This window comes from Thrips palmi, unplaced genomic scaffold, assembly GCF_012932325.1.
Source record: "Thrips palmi isolate BJ-2018 unplaced genomic scaffold, TpBJ-2018v1 HiC_scaffold_1, whole genome shotgun sequence".
In the NCBI taxonomy this organism is placed as follows: domain Eukaryota; kingdom Metazoa; phylum Arthropoda; class Insecta; order Thysanoptera; family Thripidae; genus Thrips; species Thrips palmi.
The window spans coordinates 5,143,258-5,155,648 of NW_023144620.1; the positions used below are offsets into that span (position 1 = coordinate 5,143,258).

The window sequence follows — 12,391 nt, forward strand, 5'->3', positions numbered from 1 at the left end:
GATGATGCTCATGACAAGCCGCCGGCCGCACCGCAGCGCCCCTCTCGCCCTCGGCCCCACCCCGCCCCGCCCCGCCCCGCCCGCCCAACCTGCTGACAAATGGTGAATCGGGGACGTGGAGTGAGGGGCATTAATCACGGCGAATAACACGGCGGGCCGCGCCAAAAATTGGCCGCGCCGAATGTGCCGCACCGCCGCGCAGTTGCAGCGGCCGAAAACGCGAAAACAGCGAAAAGAATGACTCGCTACATTAGGCGCTATTTATAACTCGGCCTGGCGACGCGCTATCACGTCGTCGGGGGGCACGGCGGCACATCAACCTCGGTGGGGCGACGAGTCGGGGGGCAGTCGCCCCGGTCACCCCCCCAGTGCATTACGCCCTCCGCCCCAGCCGCACCCCATAACCACACCCTGTCTCGTTTCTCGTTTCGATTCATGAGTGAGACAGAGACAGGCTGCCCCGGCGAGGCCCCGGCCAGCCGAGCCGGATCAGCATTGGCATCCCAGTTGGCCTTATTTTCCCAAGTCAATCGCAGCCGAGACCATCTCATCATGGCGGTGTGTGTGTGTGAGTGTGAGTCTGTCTGTCTAAGGTGTACACACACGGAGGGTGGCGGATCGAAGGTAGTGTGTGTGAGTGTGAGTGTGTGTGTGTGTTGTGTGTGTGTGTGTGTGTGTGTTGGTGCGTGTGTGCGATGGACTACACTGGCAATGTGGGCGTAATCTTCTTGATCGCAAAAGTTTCTCCTGTTAGTCTCTCTGCTTCTTCTCTTGCCTTCCTCTCCCTCCTCCGAGGTGCTCTGCGTTTTATTGAGCCGTAAGCAGCGAGGAGGGACGATCGAACACACACACACACACACACACACACCTACACCTTCACACACACACACACACACACACACACACTCAAACATACCACTGTCGTCCAAAAACTTACGTGACAGGTCCGAGTTGTCTTCGAAATGGAGAGGGACGGAACGAAATAAAGCAAAAGAGAGGTTTGTGGCCTTGTGGCCGTGTGGGCTGCAGGGCCGCCGGGCCCTCGCCGGGGCCGTCTTTGTGGCGGGGCCGGCGAGGGGCCATCTGGGGACAGGAGAGTTGCGTCCTCAGCGAGGCCCTCGCCGAGGCCCTCGTGGAGCTCGTGGAGGCCGCCGCGGAATGCAGGCCAGGGGCCAGGGCAGACAAAGGGAATCGCAGGCAACGATAACAAGGACCACACAAGGCGCGGCAACACCGCAACGTGGCAGGATTTAGAACATTTTATACAAGCAAATACAAAATCTGTAAGAAAAGGTCTTGAGGAAGTTCATCGGACCTACCTACACTAGATCGAAACAATCTAGATCGACCTAGTTTTGTAGGTACGGAGGTCAGATCCCCTCAGATATAAAACAGCTTTTTTTTGTATGATTATGCATCACAGTGCCCTTCTGCACTCTTCGCATCTCCCGACCCTTCTCCCTTCGGCCCTTCGCCGTGAGCAACGGACGGCCCGGAGCGCCAGGCGGCGCCAGGCAGCCCGGCTCCTCTCCAGTGTAGGCGCCGCGGCGCGCCGCGCCACGCCACGCCGCCGCGGGGATGAGGAGTGTTTCTTTCCTGTTCACGCCCCACTCCGGGGCCAGTCTGGGCCAGTCGGTCCAGGGCCGGGCCGGGCCCTGTGATTGGCTGGCGACCTGACGGCACAAGATTTAACGTCTTGGCGGCGCGGCGGCGCGGGGCTGGGGACCGCTGGGGACTCCTCCTGTGGGAGGAGGCGGCGCATCCCTGACAAAAGCAGAGGACCCCATAGTGGCCGCCTCGCCGTCTAACAGCGTCTAAACGGCATAAGCGCGTCACCCGGCCTGTATTTAAGGCGCTGCGTTCTTCCGCGGCCCCCCTCCCCCAAGGGCCCTTTGCGCACTTGGTCGCTTTCAGTCTCCTTTTTACGCGCCTCGCAAATTAGTGCCGTATTTACAGCGAGCCATAAATACGCGGATTGCTGCCTTTCCCGGTACATTCTCCCCGTTACCGGCCCGGCGTGCCCGCGGCGGGGTTCGCGGAACAAATAAATAAAAATATGAGCATCGCAAATAAAGGTCGGAGGGAAAATAGAAACGAACGACGTGGCTGTAATGGCTTATTAGGTCCACGCGGGACCGGCGGGGTCTCGGCCTCGGTCGGGACCGTCGCAAAAGCACGCGCAAGTCGCCGCACGCCCCAACAAGTCCACGACCCGGCCCCACTGCTACGCGCTACGCCCCCGGCCACTCACACGCACGCAGTGCACAGACACACGTATATATGGACTCCCTCGCCGCCACACACGAGCAAAAATCCTTGCCAGCCTCACCTACTGACGTGATGCGGCCCGTCCTCCCCCACCCCCACCCCCTCGCCTGCACGTTTCTGCCGCACCGCCGGTTCACGACGTGTTTGTCACTTTGAATGTGGGGCTGTTTTATTTATCGGGCCGCATCGCTTGAGACGGGGAAGGGGGAGTGAGGTTGTCCCACTGGCCGCTGTGCTGTAAAGACGCTGTCCGTCCCCCGCGCGCCTCCAGTTTAATATTTTTGTTGTTGTTGTTTTTACGACAGTCCGCATTATCTGGCGCACTACAAACACGCGTCGCGACAAAGTGTGGCGGGATGGCAGGCTGGCGGGGTCGGAGCAGCGCGGAGTGCCGACGTTCCCAGCAGTCGTCCTCGAGGACCTCCTCGAGGACGCCGTCCTGGCCGTGCAGGGCTGGCCCGGCCCGGCCTGCCGGCGACTGCACACAGCGCCGCCGCCGGAACTGCCCCTCCCTTCCCCCTCCCCGCCTTCTCCTCGAGCCTCTCCCTCCTCCCTCCCCCTCCGCGTCCCCGTGTCTCCAACGACGGTTAAAGTTCACTTAGCAGCATCTGTTTCTTGAGCGCGGCGCGCAATCGGAGCGATCGTGTCGCCGCCTCCCCGTCCACCCCTTGACCCCCTCCAGCTTCTGCGCCCTGCCGCCCTGCCACCCAGCTGCTGCTGCATCTAATCAGCCCCCGCCCACTCACCCGCACGGACTGCTCTGTCCTTGCTCGCCCTCGGGACCCAGCGGGCTCGGCCTCAGCTTGGCCTCGGCTTGGCCGGTCCGCACATATATTTTATTGATTCCCATGATTACCGTCTGGCGACTGGGAATGAGTAAGATGGCGGTACGCTGCATAGTTCAGCAGGCCGGCTGGCTGGCTAGCTGGCTGGATTGCTGGTTGGCTGGCTGCTGGATTGCTGGCTGCTGGATTGCTGGCTGCTGGATTTGCTGGCTGCTGGATTGCTGGCTCGCTGGCTGCTGGATTGCTGGCTCGCAGGCTGCTGGATTGCTGGCTGCTGGATTGCCGGGCAGTCGCCGATCGGCACCCTGGTCAGCCCGATACGGAGTCCGAGGGGCCGACCGGCCGACCCGGGCTGTCCAGTTACCGGGCCTACCCGACCCCAGTAGTTGTGGGCGAACTAACAAAGGGAAGGGCTGGGCCGATAACGACTAGCGGCAAGTCGGGGCACGGTGGAGGGGACAATCCAAACACACACACGCTCGCTCACACACACACACCTACTAAACTCACACACTCACACACAAAAGGCCGGAGACACACTTGCATTGTAACTTGGGTCGCCAAGTGTCGACACGTGACAATGCAGAGGCATAGTCATCACAGCAGAGACAAACGGCCAGACAGACAGACAGACAGACAGGCAGGCAGGCCGGCGGGCAGGCAGCAGAGACAGACCCACACTGACGCGAGATCCTGTTTCCTACACACATCCATCGTTGCTGAGCCCTCAGTGGGGCGCGGCGGGGCGTGGCCACCGGCATTGACGGCTCCTCTTTCCCTTCCTCCAGGATTAGTTTGCAGACATGACTCGTAGCGGCCCGTCCAGGCTACTAACGCCGCCGTCGCCGCTTCCTCGGTCCTCCACGCCTCGGAAGGCCGGAACCGGAGGTGTGAAAACCCGGTCCCTCTTTTCCGGGGGTGGCGCGGCGAGGGATTGCGAAATAATGGAAATAATTCGCGTGCAGTGGAGTAGGCCTGGCCGCCGGCATCCCCCCGGCGAGCTGAGCCACCCCGGCCTCGGCCTCGGCCACGGCCTCGGCCACGGCCTCCCGCGCGGCTGAGCCTCTGTCCTGTATTTTATAGCCTCCGCCAAAGTTGGCCGGGCTAAGGTGCAAATTATTGCGCGGCAAACTTGTCCCCGGCGAGTTCACGACGACGGCGGCGCCGCCAAGTACAGCGGCATGGCGGGGCGCCGCCGACGACGACGATGACGACGTCTGCGGACACGGCGGACACGGCAAGGCAAAACAGACTCGCGGCTCCGGGCCGTCACCATTGGACCGCAGCGGGTGCCCTGCCCGTCCCCGCCGATGAACCCTGCCCCCCTCCAGCATGGCCCCAGCATGGCCCCAGCATGGCTCCAGCCACACCGCGGGTTCCTTTACTGGCAGAGAATAACCGGAGACGCTCGCCGCCCGCGCCGCGGCCTCCATTCCGACTGCCTTACGACTGCGGCGCACCGCCACCGCCAGCCCCGGCAGCCCCGGCAGCCCTCGGCCAGCCCGCCCCATCACGGCCGCATTAACATTGCATACACGTACCGAGGTGAGATCAATCCTAAATTGCGTTTGCTCGTTTTGCTCGGTCCGAACCGCAGCGGGGGGCCGGTCCGGCCGGGAGGGGCGGGGGCTGGAATTGCCCGGTGTGCTTGCTGTCCGCCCCAGAGTCCGGCGGGCCCTCTTTGATGATGATTGTGAGGGAAAATGAGCGGCAGAGCCAAAGGTGGCCGAAAGCGGCCAAAGGTGGCGGCAGAGGTCGTCGCGGACGAGATGCGGATAATTCGAGAGAAAAGGCAAACAACAAAACGGACACGCAAAAAAAAGTACGCGGCATCTGGCCGGCGGCGCCGCGGTGCGCCGCGCAGCCCGCCCGGTCCGCGGCGTCCATTTGTTTGGCGGCGTCGGGCTGCGGCGCCGCGGTGCCGCGCATGCACATGAATAACCAAAGCCGCATTACTTCGGGTATTTACGGAACCCGACCGCCGCCAGCCAGGTGAGGGACTTGCTGTCGCTCTTGTTGTTGTTTTTAGTGTTTGTTGTTGCTGCTGCTGCTGTCGATGACGCGCACGTCCTGCCCGCCACACCGAGAAAAAGGAGGTGGAGGCGAGGACTGTCGCGGTATATGAGCACCTTTATCATTTAGGGCGGAGGCGCTGCGTGGCTAGCCGCCGTCGTGCAGTGCAGCAGTCCCTCGAGAAGGCGCTAGCCAGCCACGTGACCAACGCGACCACGCCGCGCGGCCGATACCACGGACGGCGCCATGGTGGACACCCGCTTCATGTCGCTTACGTCGAAAAAATTCGGCCCCCGGGCGGGACGTGCGCTCCATATCTCCCGCGCGATGTTTTTCCCGGGTCCCCCGGCGAGGGCCAGGCCGTCTCGGGGGCCGTCCGGGACTCGATCCGGCGTCCAGCGGCACCAGCAGCACCAGCAGCCGGCGGCAATGGCTGTCTGGCGTGACCAAGACACTGGAAGGGGACGGGGTGACGCGACGGCCTTTGTGTCCAGGGCAGTGGCAACGCACAGCAAGCGGACAGCAGCATCATTCGCTCGAAACCGAGCAAATTTAATCCGCGAGCCGAAGACACTCAGCACGACTGCGAGGTGTCTCCGCATTCGGCGCGCCGCTCGCCCAGCCAGCCAGACCCCTGCACTGGGTAGCTCGGACTCCTGCAGGCCCCTCCCCTCCGCCCCTGGGCGCCCTGGGTCCACAGTCCATAAGGACGCGACGAGGGACGCTGCATAAGAAAGGCTGTCGTTCGCGCCCTTCTTTGGAAATCTCCGCACCAGTTCCCCGTTGGACTGCCTTCCTACTCGGTCGGCCCGTCGTCTTCTCCTCGCGGAATGTTTGCGAGAGGCTGCCGACTGCGGTGCCCGCCGTGCCCGCCGCGCTGCGGTGAGGGATGCGGGGGAGGGGGAGGGGGGCGTGACAGGGAAAAAGCGGCTATTCCTCAGCGACGCGTTGAGGGCGCGTAGGCGAGGGGAGGGGGAGGCCACCCACGTGACCAACATACAGTCCGTCATAAGGGCTGCGTTACTGAGGATGGCCCGCTCCGCCTCACGGCACCTCACGGCCTGTCCAAGGAGAAGCAGCGCATCTGTCGAGGCCGACCAACCCAGTTAGCCTGCTTTTGGCCCTTGCCTCGAAGGGCCGACCTCCACGGCCCCTCCCCTCCCCCCGCTGCGGCTCGCCACAAATATTGGCTCAGAACAGCACAACTCGGGCCGACTCGGCCAGCGGCCCGGACAGCGGACGGAGGGCGGCCCAGAGGTGGACGCGCTGCAGTGGCAGGATTCCCCGTCAGTCTGTCTCTCTCACGCCCAAGCGAGACACCCTGTGGGTGCGACAGAGACACACGGCGCGCTCGGAACCAAGTCCCTGGCCGACACGCACCGCCCCGCCCCCTCCTCCCTCTGCATCTGCTCCCGCCGCCGCTTTTTCCAAAGACTCCCCAGCGCATTTCTTTTCTTTTTTCGACCCCTTTTCAGCCCCCTGACCCAGTTCGCACTTCGCCCGGTGCGGCGCTGCGTCCTGCTGTGTCCTGCCCGACGCCACCCAGCCGGTCGCAGAGTCGCGGGGCGTCGCGGGGCGTCGCGGTGCAGGCTGGCCGAAAGTGGGTGTAAAACAGTAACGCAAGCAAGGAGGAAATTGCGGAGGAAATAGCGCGGCGGTACGGAATGGTCGTTATCCTGGGCTGAGCGCGGTCAAGGTGAGCGAGGCCGGTCGAGGCCGTGCAGAGCGTCCTCCAGGTGGCTCCAGCAGCGCCGCGGCAAGCCAGGCAAGCCGAGGCCGTTCCAGACAATCGCCTACGTGCGTTGGCGGCGCGGCGGCGCCTCCGTTCGCGAGTGGAGTCACTGGCGGCGGCGGCGCGGCGGGTCGTTCTGTCGAGGATGCGCCGCTTCCGGTCCGGAGCCCCGAGGAGGAGGCCGAGGAGGCTGAGGCCGCCGGAGGTAAAGAACAAAGAGGCCTCGGAAAAAGAGGATCCTGAGAAGGAAAGGCCCTCCCTGGCCCGGCCGACGCGCCTGGCCGTTGACATGCAGTGTTCTTAGTGGACAAGGGGCGCGCTGTTGCCAGAGCCCGGCCGACGAGGACGACGACGCCCTGTTTGGTGTCGTGGGGGCTGTTGGCTCTGGCTCGCCCCGCCCGCCCCGCCGGGCCCGCTTCCTCGGAGACGGCGGCGGACCGCGGGCCGTCCGACGGCCCGACGCAAGTTCCAACTTGTTTCTGGGACGGTGCGTGACTGTGTGCCGGGCACTGCCTTGCCCGCGTGGTGAGGCTGCGCCGAGGGCCGCGCCAGCGGGGCGGGAGTGGCTGGAAATTGTGTTATCCCCGGCCCGGCCGACGCCGTGCTGCCGCGCTGCCGCGCGCTCACCCACGCAGGCAATCACTCGGGACAAGGTTCCTTTAATAGGGCGTCGCCGTTTACCTGCGGCCAGACGCCCTCCTCCTAAAGCTTGCGCCGCCGCAGTGTCACCGCGCGCCCCGCCCCGCCCCGCCCCGCCCCGCCCCGCCCCGCCCCGCCCCGCCCCGCCCCGCCCCGCAACCGGCGCCGAGGGTTAAAAGGAGGGAACTCCATCACACGTCCTTATGAATTAATTAGGCTTCGCTGCCGTCCCCCCCCCCCATCTCCCCCTTGGCTTTCACGGCAGCAGCATTACACTTTATGGATCGTTTTAAAAGCGAAATATATCCCGGCGTGGCGTGGCCGGGCGTGGCGCGCCGCGCTACACATTTTCATATACACTGTTTCCCTCTCTTAACCTCCCCCCGCCGCCCCTCCCGGCGGGGCCCTCATTTCCCTGTACTTTCCATCCATCCATTCATCCGCCCCCCTCCCCCTCCCCCTTGATGGCGCTGTCGTCCGGCGGCGAGATGCACTCAATCTGAAGGGAGCCAATTTTGGCGCACGTCAACAGCTTACTTTACGGCCCACTTGAGTGGCTCGGGGACGGCGGCGCGGCGGCGCGGCGGCTGGCTGGCGTCTTCGACGACATCCGCATCCGGGACGGCCGCGAGAACCATGAGACGAGACGGCCGGAGAGCAAGCCGAAGGCAAACACTCATTTCCATGTCTGCCGCGACTGCACTGGGAATCCAGCAGTGACGTCACGGCGCGAATCGTGCCGCGTTCGTTAGAGAACCACGCCACAGTCACTTTACAGTGACGCGACTCCGTGCCTGCCCTGGCTTAGCCGTTCACATTCACACTTGCACGGGCGTGACGTCACCGTTGGACTCGCAGTGTCGGCGCGGCGGATGGAAACAGTGTCTCGTGGACAACAAGAACGCGAGCTGCGGCGACGGCGGGGCAGTAAAAGACTCCGAGGTGCGTCGCGGCGAGTGCGTCGCGGGAAACGGCGGCAAACCGCGCGGCAAACAGTGCCGAAAAGTGGGGGCGGAACGGGGCCAGATTCGCGCTCGTTTTTGAAGGCGCGCGGCGGAGCGTAGCCATTCGTCTGGCCAGCAGACGCGCTGCACAGAAAAAAAGGAAAGAAAAGAAACTAAAAATAATACATTGTTTTGCTTCCTTGTTTGCAGTGGTGCCCACGGCGAGCGCGCTGCGCTGCTTCCAGTGCGGCTTCTACACGGACGGCGTGGGCTCCATCACGCCCTGCATCAACTACACCGTGGAGCTGCACCTCAAGGAGTGCCCCAAGGAGAAGAGCAAGAGCTGCCTGGTGAGTGGCCGCGGCCCGCGGCCCGCGCGGCCGTAGTCGAGGGCCCCTGCGGAGTCGAGGGCGGGCCGCCCGCCGAACGCGCCTGCGTCGCGCACCGGTGTGTTGCCTACCTCGCCGGGCTGTAGGCTGCGGGCGCCTCCTCCAGCCTCCTCCTCCCGGACTCATCGTCCCCTCCACTAGTTATTCCTGCCAGACCGACCAGCGGCTCCGAAAGTCGCTCTCATCACTCTGTCTCTCTCGCACTCGTGGGGCGTCCCGTAGAGGTGCGAGAGGGAGAGAGAGCGAGAGCTGGGCGGAATGAGTCTTCAGGCCACCGTGGCCATTTCCTTCGCGCTTCCCCCGCCGCGCCACTGGAAATGGTTTTGTCTCACGACGGCACGCATTCGGCCGCCTCGCCTCGCCGCTCGGCTCAGCACGGCGCGGCACCTTACCCCCTCTCATTGAATTACACCCTTCACTGGCATTGTGCAGTCGCACGGCTCGGCTCAGCACGGCGCGGCGCGGCACGGCACGGCCTTGCGTTACTCTACCCGACTCCCTCCTCATGTCTGCCCCCGGTGTGTCTACAGCGCGCAGGGTGCCTTGTCCGCGCTCAGGTGTCGCCCCCCCCCCTCCCCCAGCCCCTCCGCCCCTTCATCCTTCGTTGGGGCAGGGATCACACCGGGACGTGTTCCCATATCCCGGCCCGGTTACCCCGGCCACCCCGGCCACCCCGGCCACCCCGCGGTGGAACGGCCGCCCACATTCCGCCGCGCAAACTTCTGTGGAGCGCGAAATTGGGATTTATGAAACGGCGAGGATCGGGGGGGTCTTGTGCTTCCGCGGGAGAATTGGTGGTGATGACAGAGCCGATTGGCTGGCCCGCTGGGGGTATTGGGGGAATACGCGATTCCGGGCCGGGCCGCCGAGCCGCCGGGCCAGGCTGGTGAGCCAGGCAGGCCAACCCCTGACCTCCACACCCCTCGCCGTCCCGTCCCACCCCACCCTGTACGCCACCCATGTCTCGACAGCCCCCGGAGGCCTTCTGACATCCTGTCCAGACCCCTTCCTCTTCCTCAGGCCACGTGTATTTCGCGACCTCATTACTCGAACTGACCCCACATCTTTTTTTAACTCGCCTCTCGGGCTCGGCCCCGCTGGCGGCGCGTAGCGTGCCGCATCGGGGGAGTGTGGACGCCGGTGTGTTGGCAGCACTGCGCGTGCCGCTGGAGGGCGCTGGGTTGGCAGCCCTGGGCGGGCTGCGCGGGCTGTGCGGCCCAGGACGACGCTGTGTCGTCTGCTTTTACATGCGTTGGCGGCCCGCCAGCCTCCAGGGACCCCGTGCAGCTCTACCCCGCCCCGCCCCGCCCCGTCCCAGCGGCCACTTGGGCCCTTCTTCGCTTCCTGCTGGCTCGCCGAGGGACCCACCCGGACCCACCCGGACCCACCCGGACCCACCCGGACCCACCACCTTGCCAGGGAAGCTTCACTTTCAGGCCGGAACACCTTTTCAAAAGCATGCGACCCGCTTTCTACGGCGCTCCACGATGGTCACGATTGCTGCAGGGTTGCCCGGGCGATGCTGGTGTTGTTGTTGTTGCTTTCGTCGTCGTCCTCCTTGTTGTTGTTTTTGTTGTGCGTGCAAGCAGGATGGCGGCAGTAGGCTCGCTGCAGGAAGGCAGGCAGGCAAATTGACGACAGTTTGAGAGTTCCTGCTTCGCCTGCTCCACGCGTCCGTCCGCCGCGCGCCGCGCACCGCCACCCGACGAGCACCGCAGTCTTCTTAGCGAACGCCTTGTTTGGCAGGGCCTGTCAACATGCAGCACCGTGCGGGAATTAATAGCTATTCGCTCTCCTCGCTGTGTGTGTGTGTGTGTGTGTGTATTGGCACACGAAGCCGCAGCAGTTCACCTTGAAGCGTCGCGCGGCGCTGCGTTGTGTTGGCGGCGTGCGATAGTCTGCGGTCCGTCGTGTATTCTTACTTGAAATCAATGACTCGGCGACCTCGTGCTTTTATGGTGCACCGCCTTTCACCCCCTCGTCCCTCTCCTTTCCCCGCCTTCTTTGAAATGGATCGGCAAAACTTTGGTCCTTGATGGATGGCGCGGGGCGGCTGGGTCGGGACGCTGCCAATCGGAGGAGCTTGGCCGGGAGGGTGTTTCGGCAACGGGTCAGCATTACCTGACCCGACTATAGTGGCCCATCGCTTTCCCGTGCCGCGAAACTGCGCGCCAGCTCCGACCGTTTGAACGAAGGCCCGCGACCACACTAAACTGCCAAACAGTATTTACACAGAAAACTGCGTTACACAATGTTGGCGGCATAAACACAGGGCTTTTCTTTTTTTCTTTTCCCCCCTCTTTGTTTGCGAAGAACGCGGGAAGTTTCCGCGGAAACGAAATGCAGCCATTCGCTTTTTACAAGAACGTAATTGTATTGGAGTTTGCGGATTACAACTCGATCCCGGACTCGGCCACCGCAAGAAAAGGAGAAAAGGAAGAGAGAGAAAAAGAGGGGGTACTTTTATTGGTCCGTCCGCCCCGTCGCGTCGCCGGGAAAGTTTATTCGCTGGCCAGCGGATTGTGGCGGCGTGTTCAAAGAACGTTCAAAGAACGGAGCAAAATGCCGCCATCGGTGCGGACCGGGGCGCCAGGGACGGCGGACTGCACTGCCACGTCATCGTCGTCGTCCTCGTCATCCTCTTCGTCGTTCCAGGTGGTGAAGGAGTCGGGGCCGGGACAGCGGGACAGCGAGGACGCCAGGCCTCGCCTCGCCCTGGGCGCTGATTCGGAGAGACCGGCCCACCGATTTGTGGGCAGCGGGCACCGCAGGCTGGATCGGGGTGGCTGGATTGCCCCTGACAAACTGAGGGCCAGGTCAACTCGGGGGTAACTCGGGGGTAACTCGGGGGTAACTCAAGGGGAAGTCGGGGGGAAGTCGGGGGGAAGTCGGGGGGAACTCGGGGGGAACTCGGGGGGAAGTCGGGGGAAACTCGGGGGGAAGTCGGGGGGAACTCAGGGGCAAGTCGGGGGGAACTCAGGGGCAAGTCGGGGGGAACTCGGGGGTAACTCGGGGGCAAGTCGGGGGGAACTCAGGGGTAACTCGGGGGCAAGTCGGGGGGAACTTGATCGACTCGCCCAAACACTAGAAATACGCTCCAAACTAGCACCGTTGCCTTTGTCTCGTTGCCCCGATTCTAAAAGTGCCCCTACTTGCCCCTCTAGCTTAGCGGTTCCCTACCTTGGGGTCGCGACCCCAAATGGGGTCGCGAAAAAATTTTGAGGGGTCGCGGCGAGGTGGCTGGGGTCGCCTGGGGTCGCGGTGGTTTCCCGGCTGGCCCACACGCCGAGCACTGGCTGCTTAAATGCCGCAAAGTTGATCAAAACGGTCACAATGTGTGTAAAAGATCGTGTTTTGGGTCGACTTTAAGCATCCACTGCTTCTGATCCGAGGCGGTAAATCGCCCTCCCTCAACGGGCAATTGGTCTTTGGACCTTCCTTTTGCATGCCTTTGTTACGGAGTGCAATTATCTGCCTCAGTTTGGAAGCAGTACTGCCGCAAAGTTGGTCTAAACAGTCACAAATGTCTGTGAAAAATCGTGTTTTGAGCCGACTTTAAGCATCCACTGCGTCTGGTCCGAGGCGGTAAATCGTCCTCCGTCAACGGTCAATTGGTCTTTA

General features: G+C 63.4%; 1 protein-coding gene across 1 annotated transcript in view; it reads left to right on the forward strand.

Moving 5' to 3' along the window:
• Positions 1 to 12,391, forward strand: part of LOC117641395 — a 78,073-nt gene that overhangs the window by 62,072 nt on the left and 3,610 nt on the right. The window contains exon 3 of the mRNA XM_034378678.1: positions 8,592 to 8,731. Within this exon, the coding sequence (XP_034234569.1) occupies positions 8,592 to 8,731 (140 nt within the window). The remainder of the gene's footprint in view (positions 1 to 8,591; positions 8,732 to 12,391) is intronic.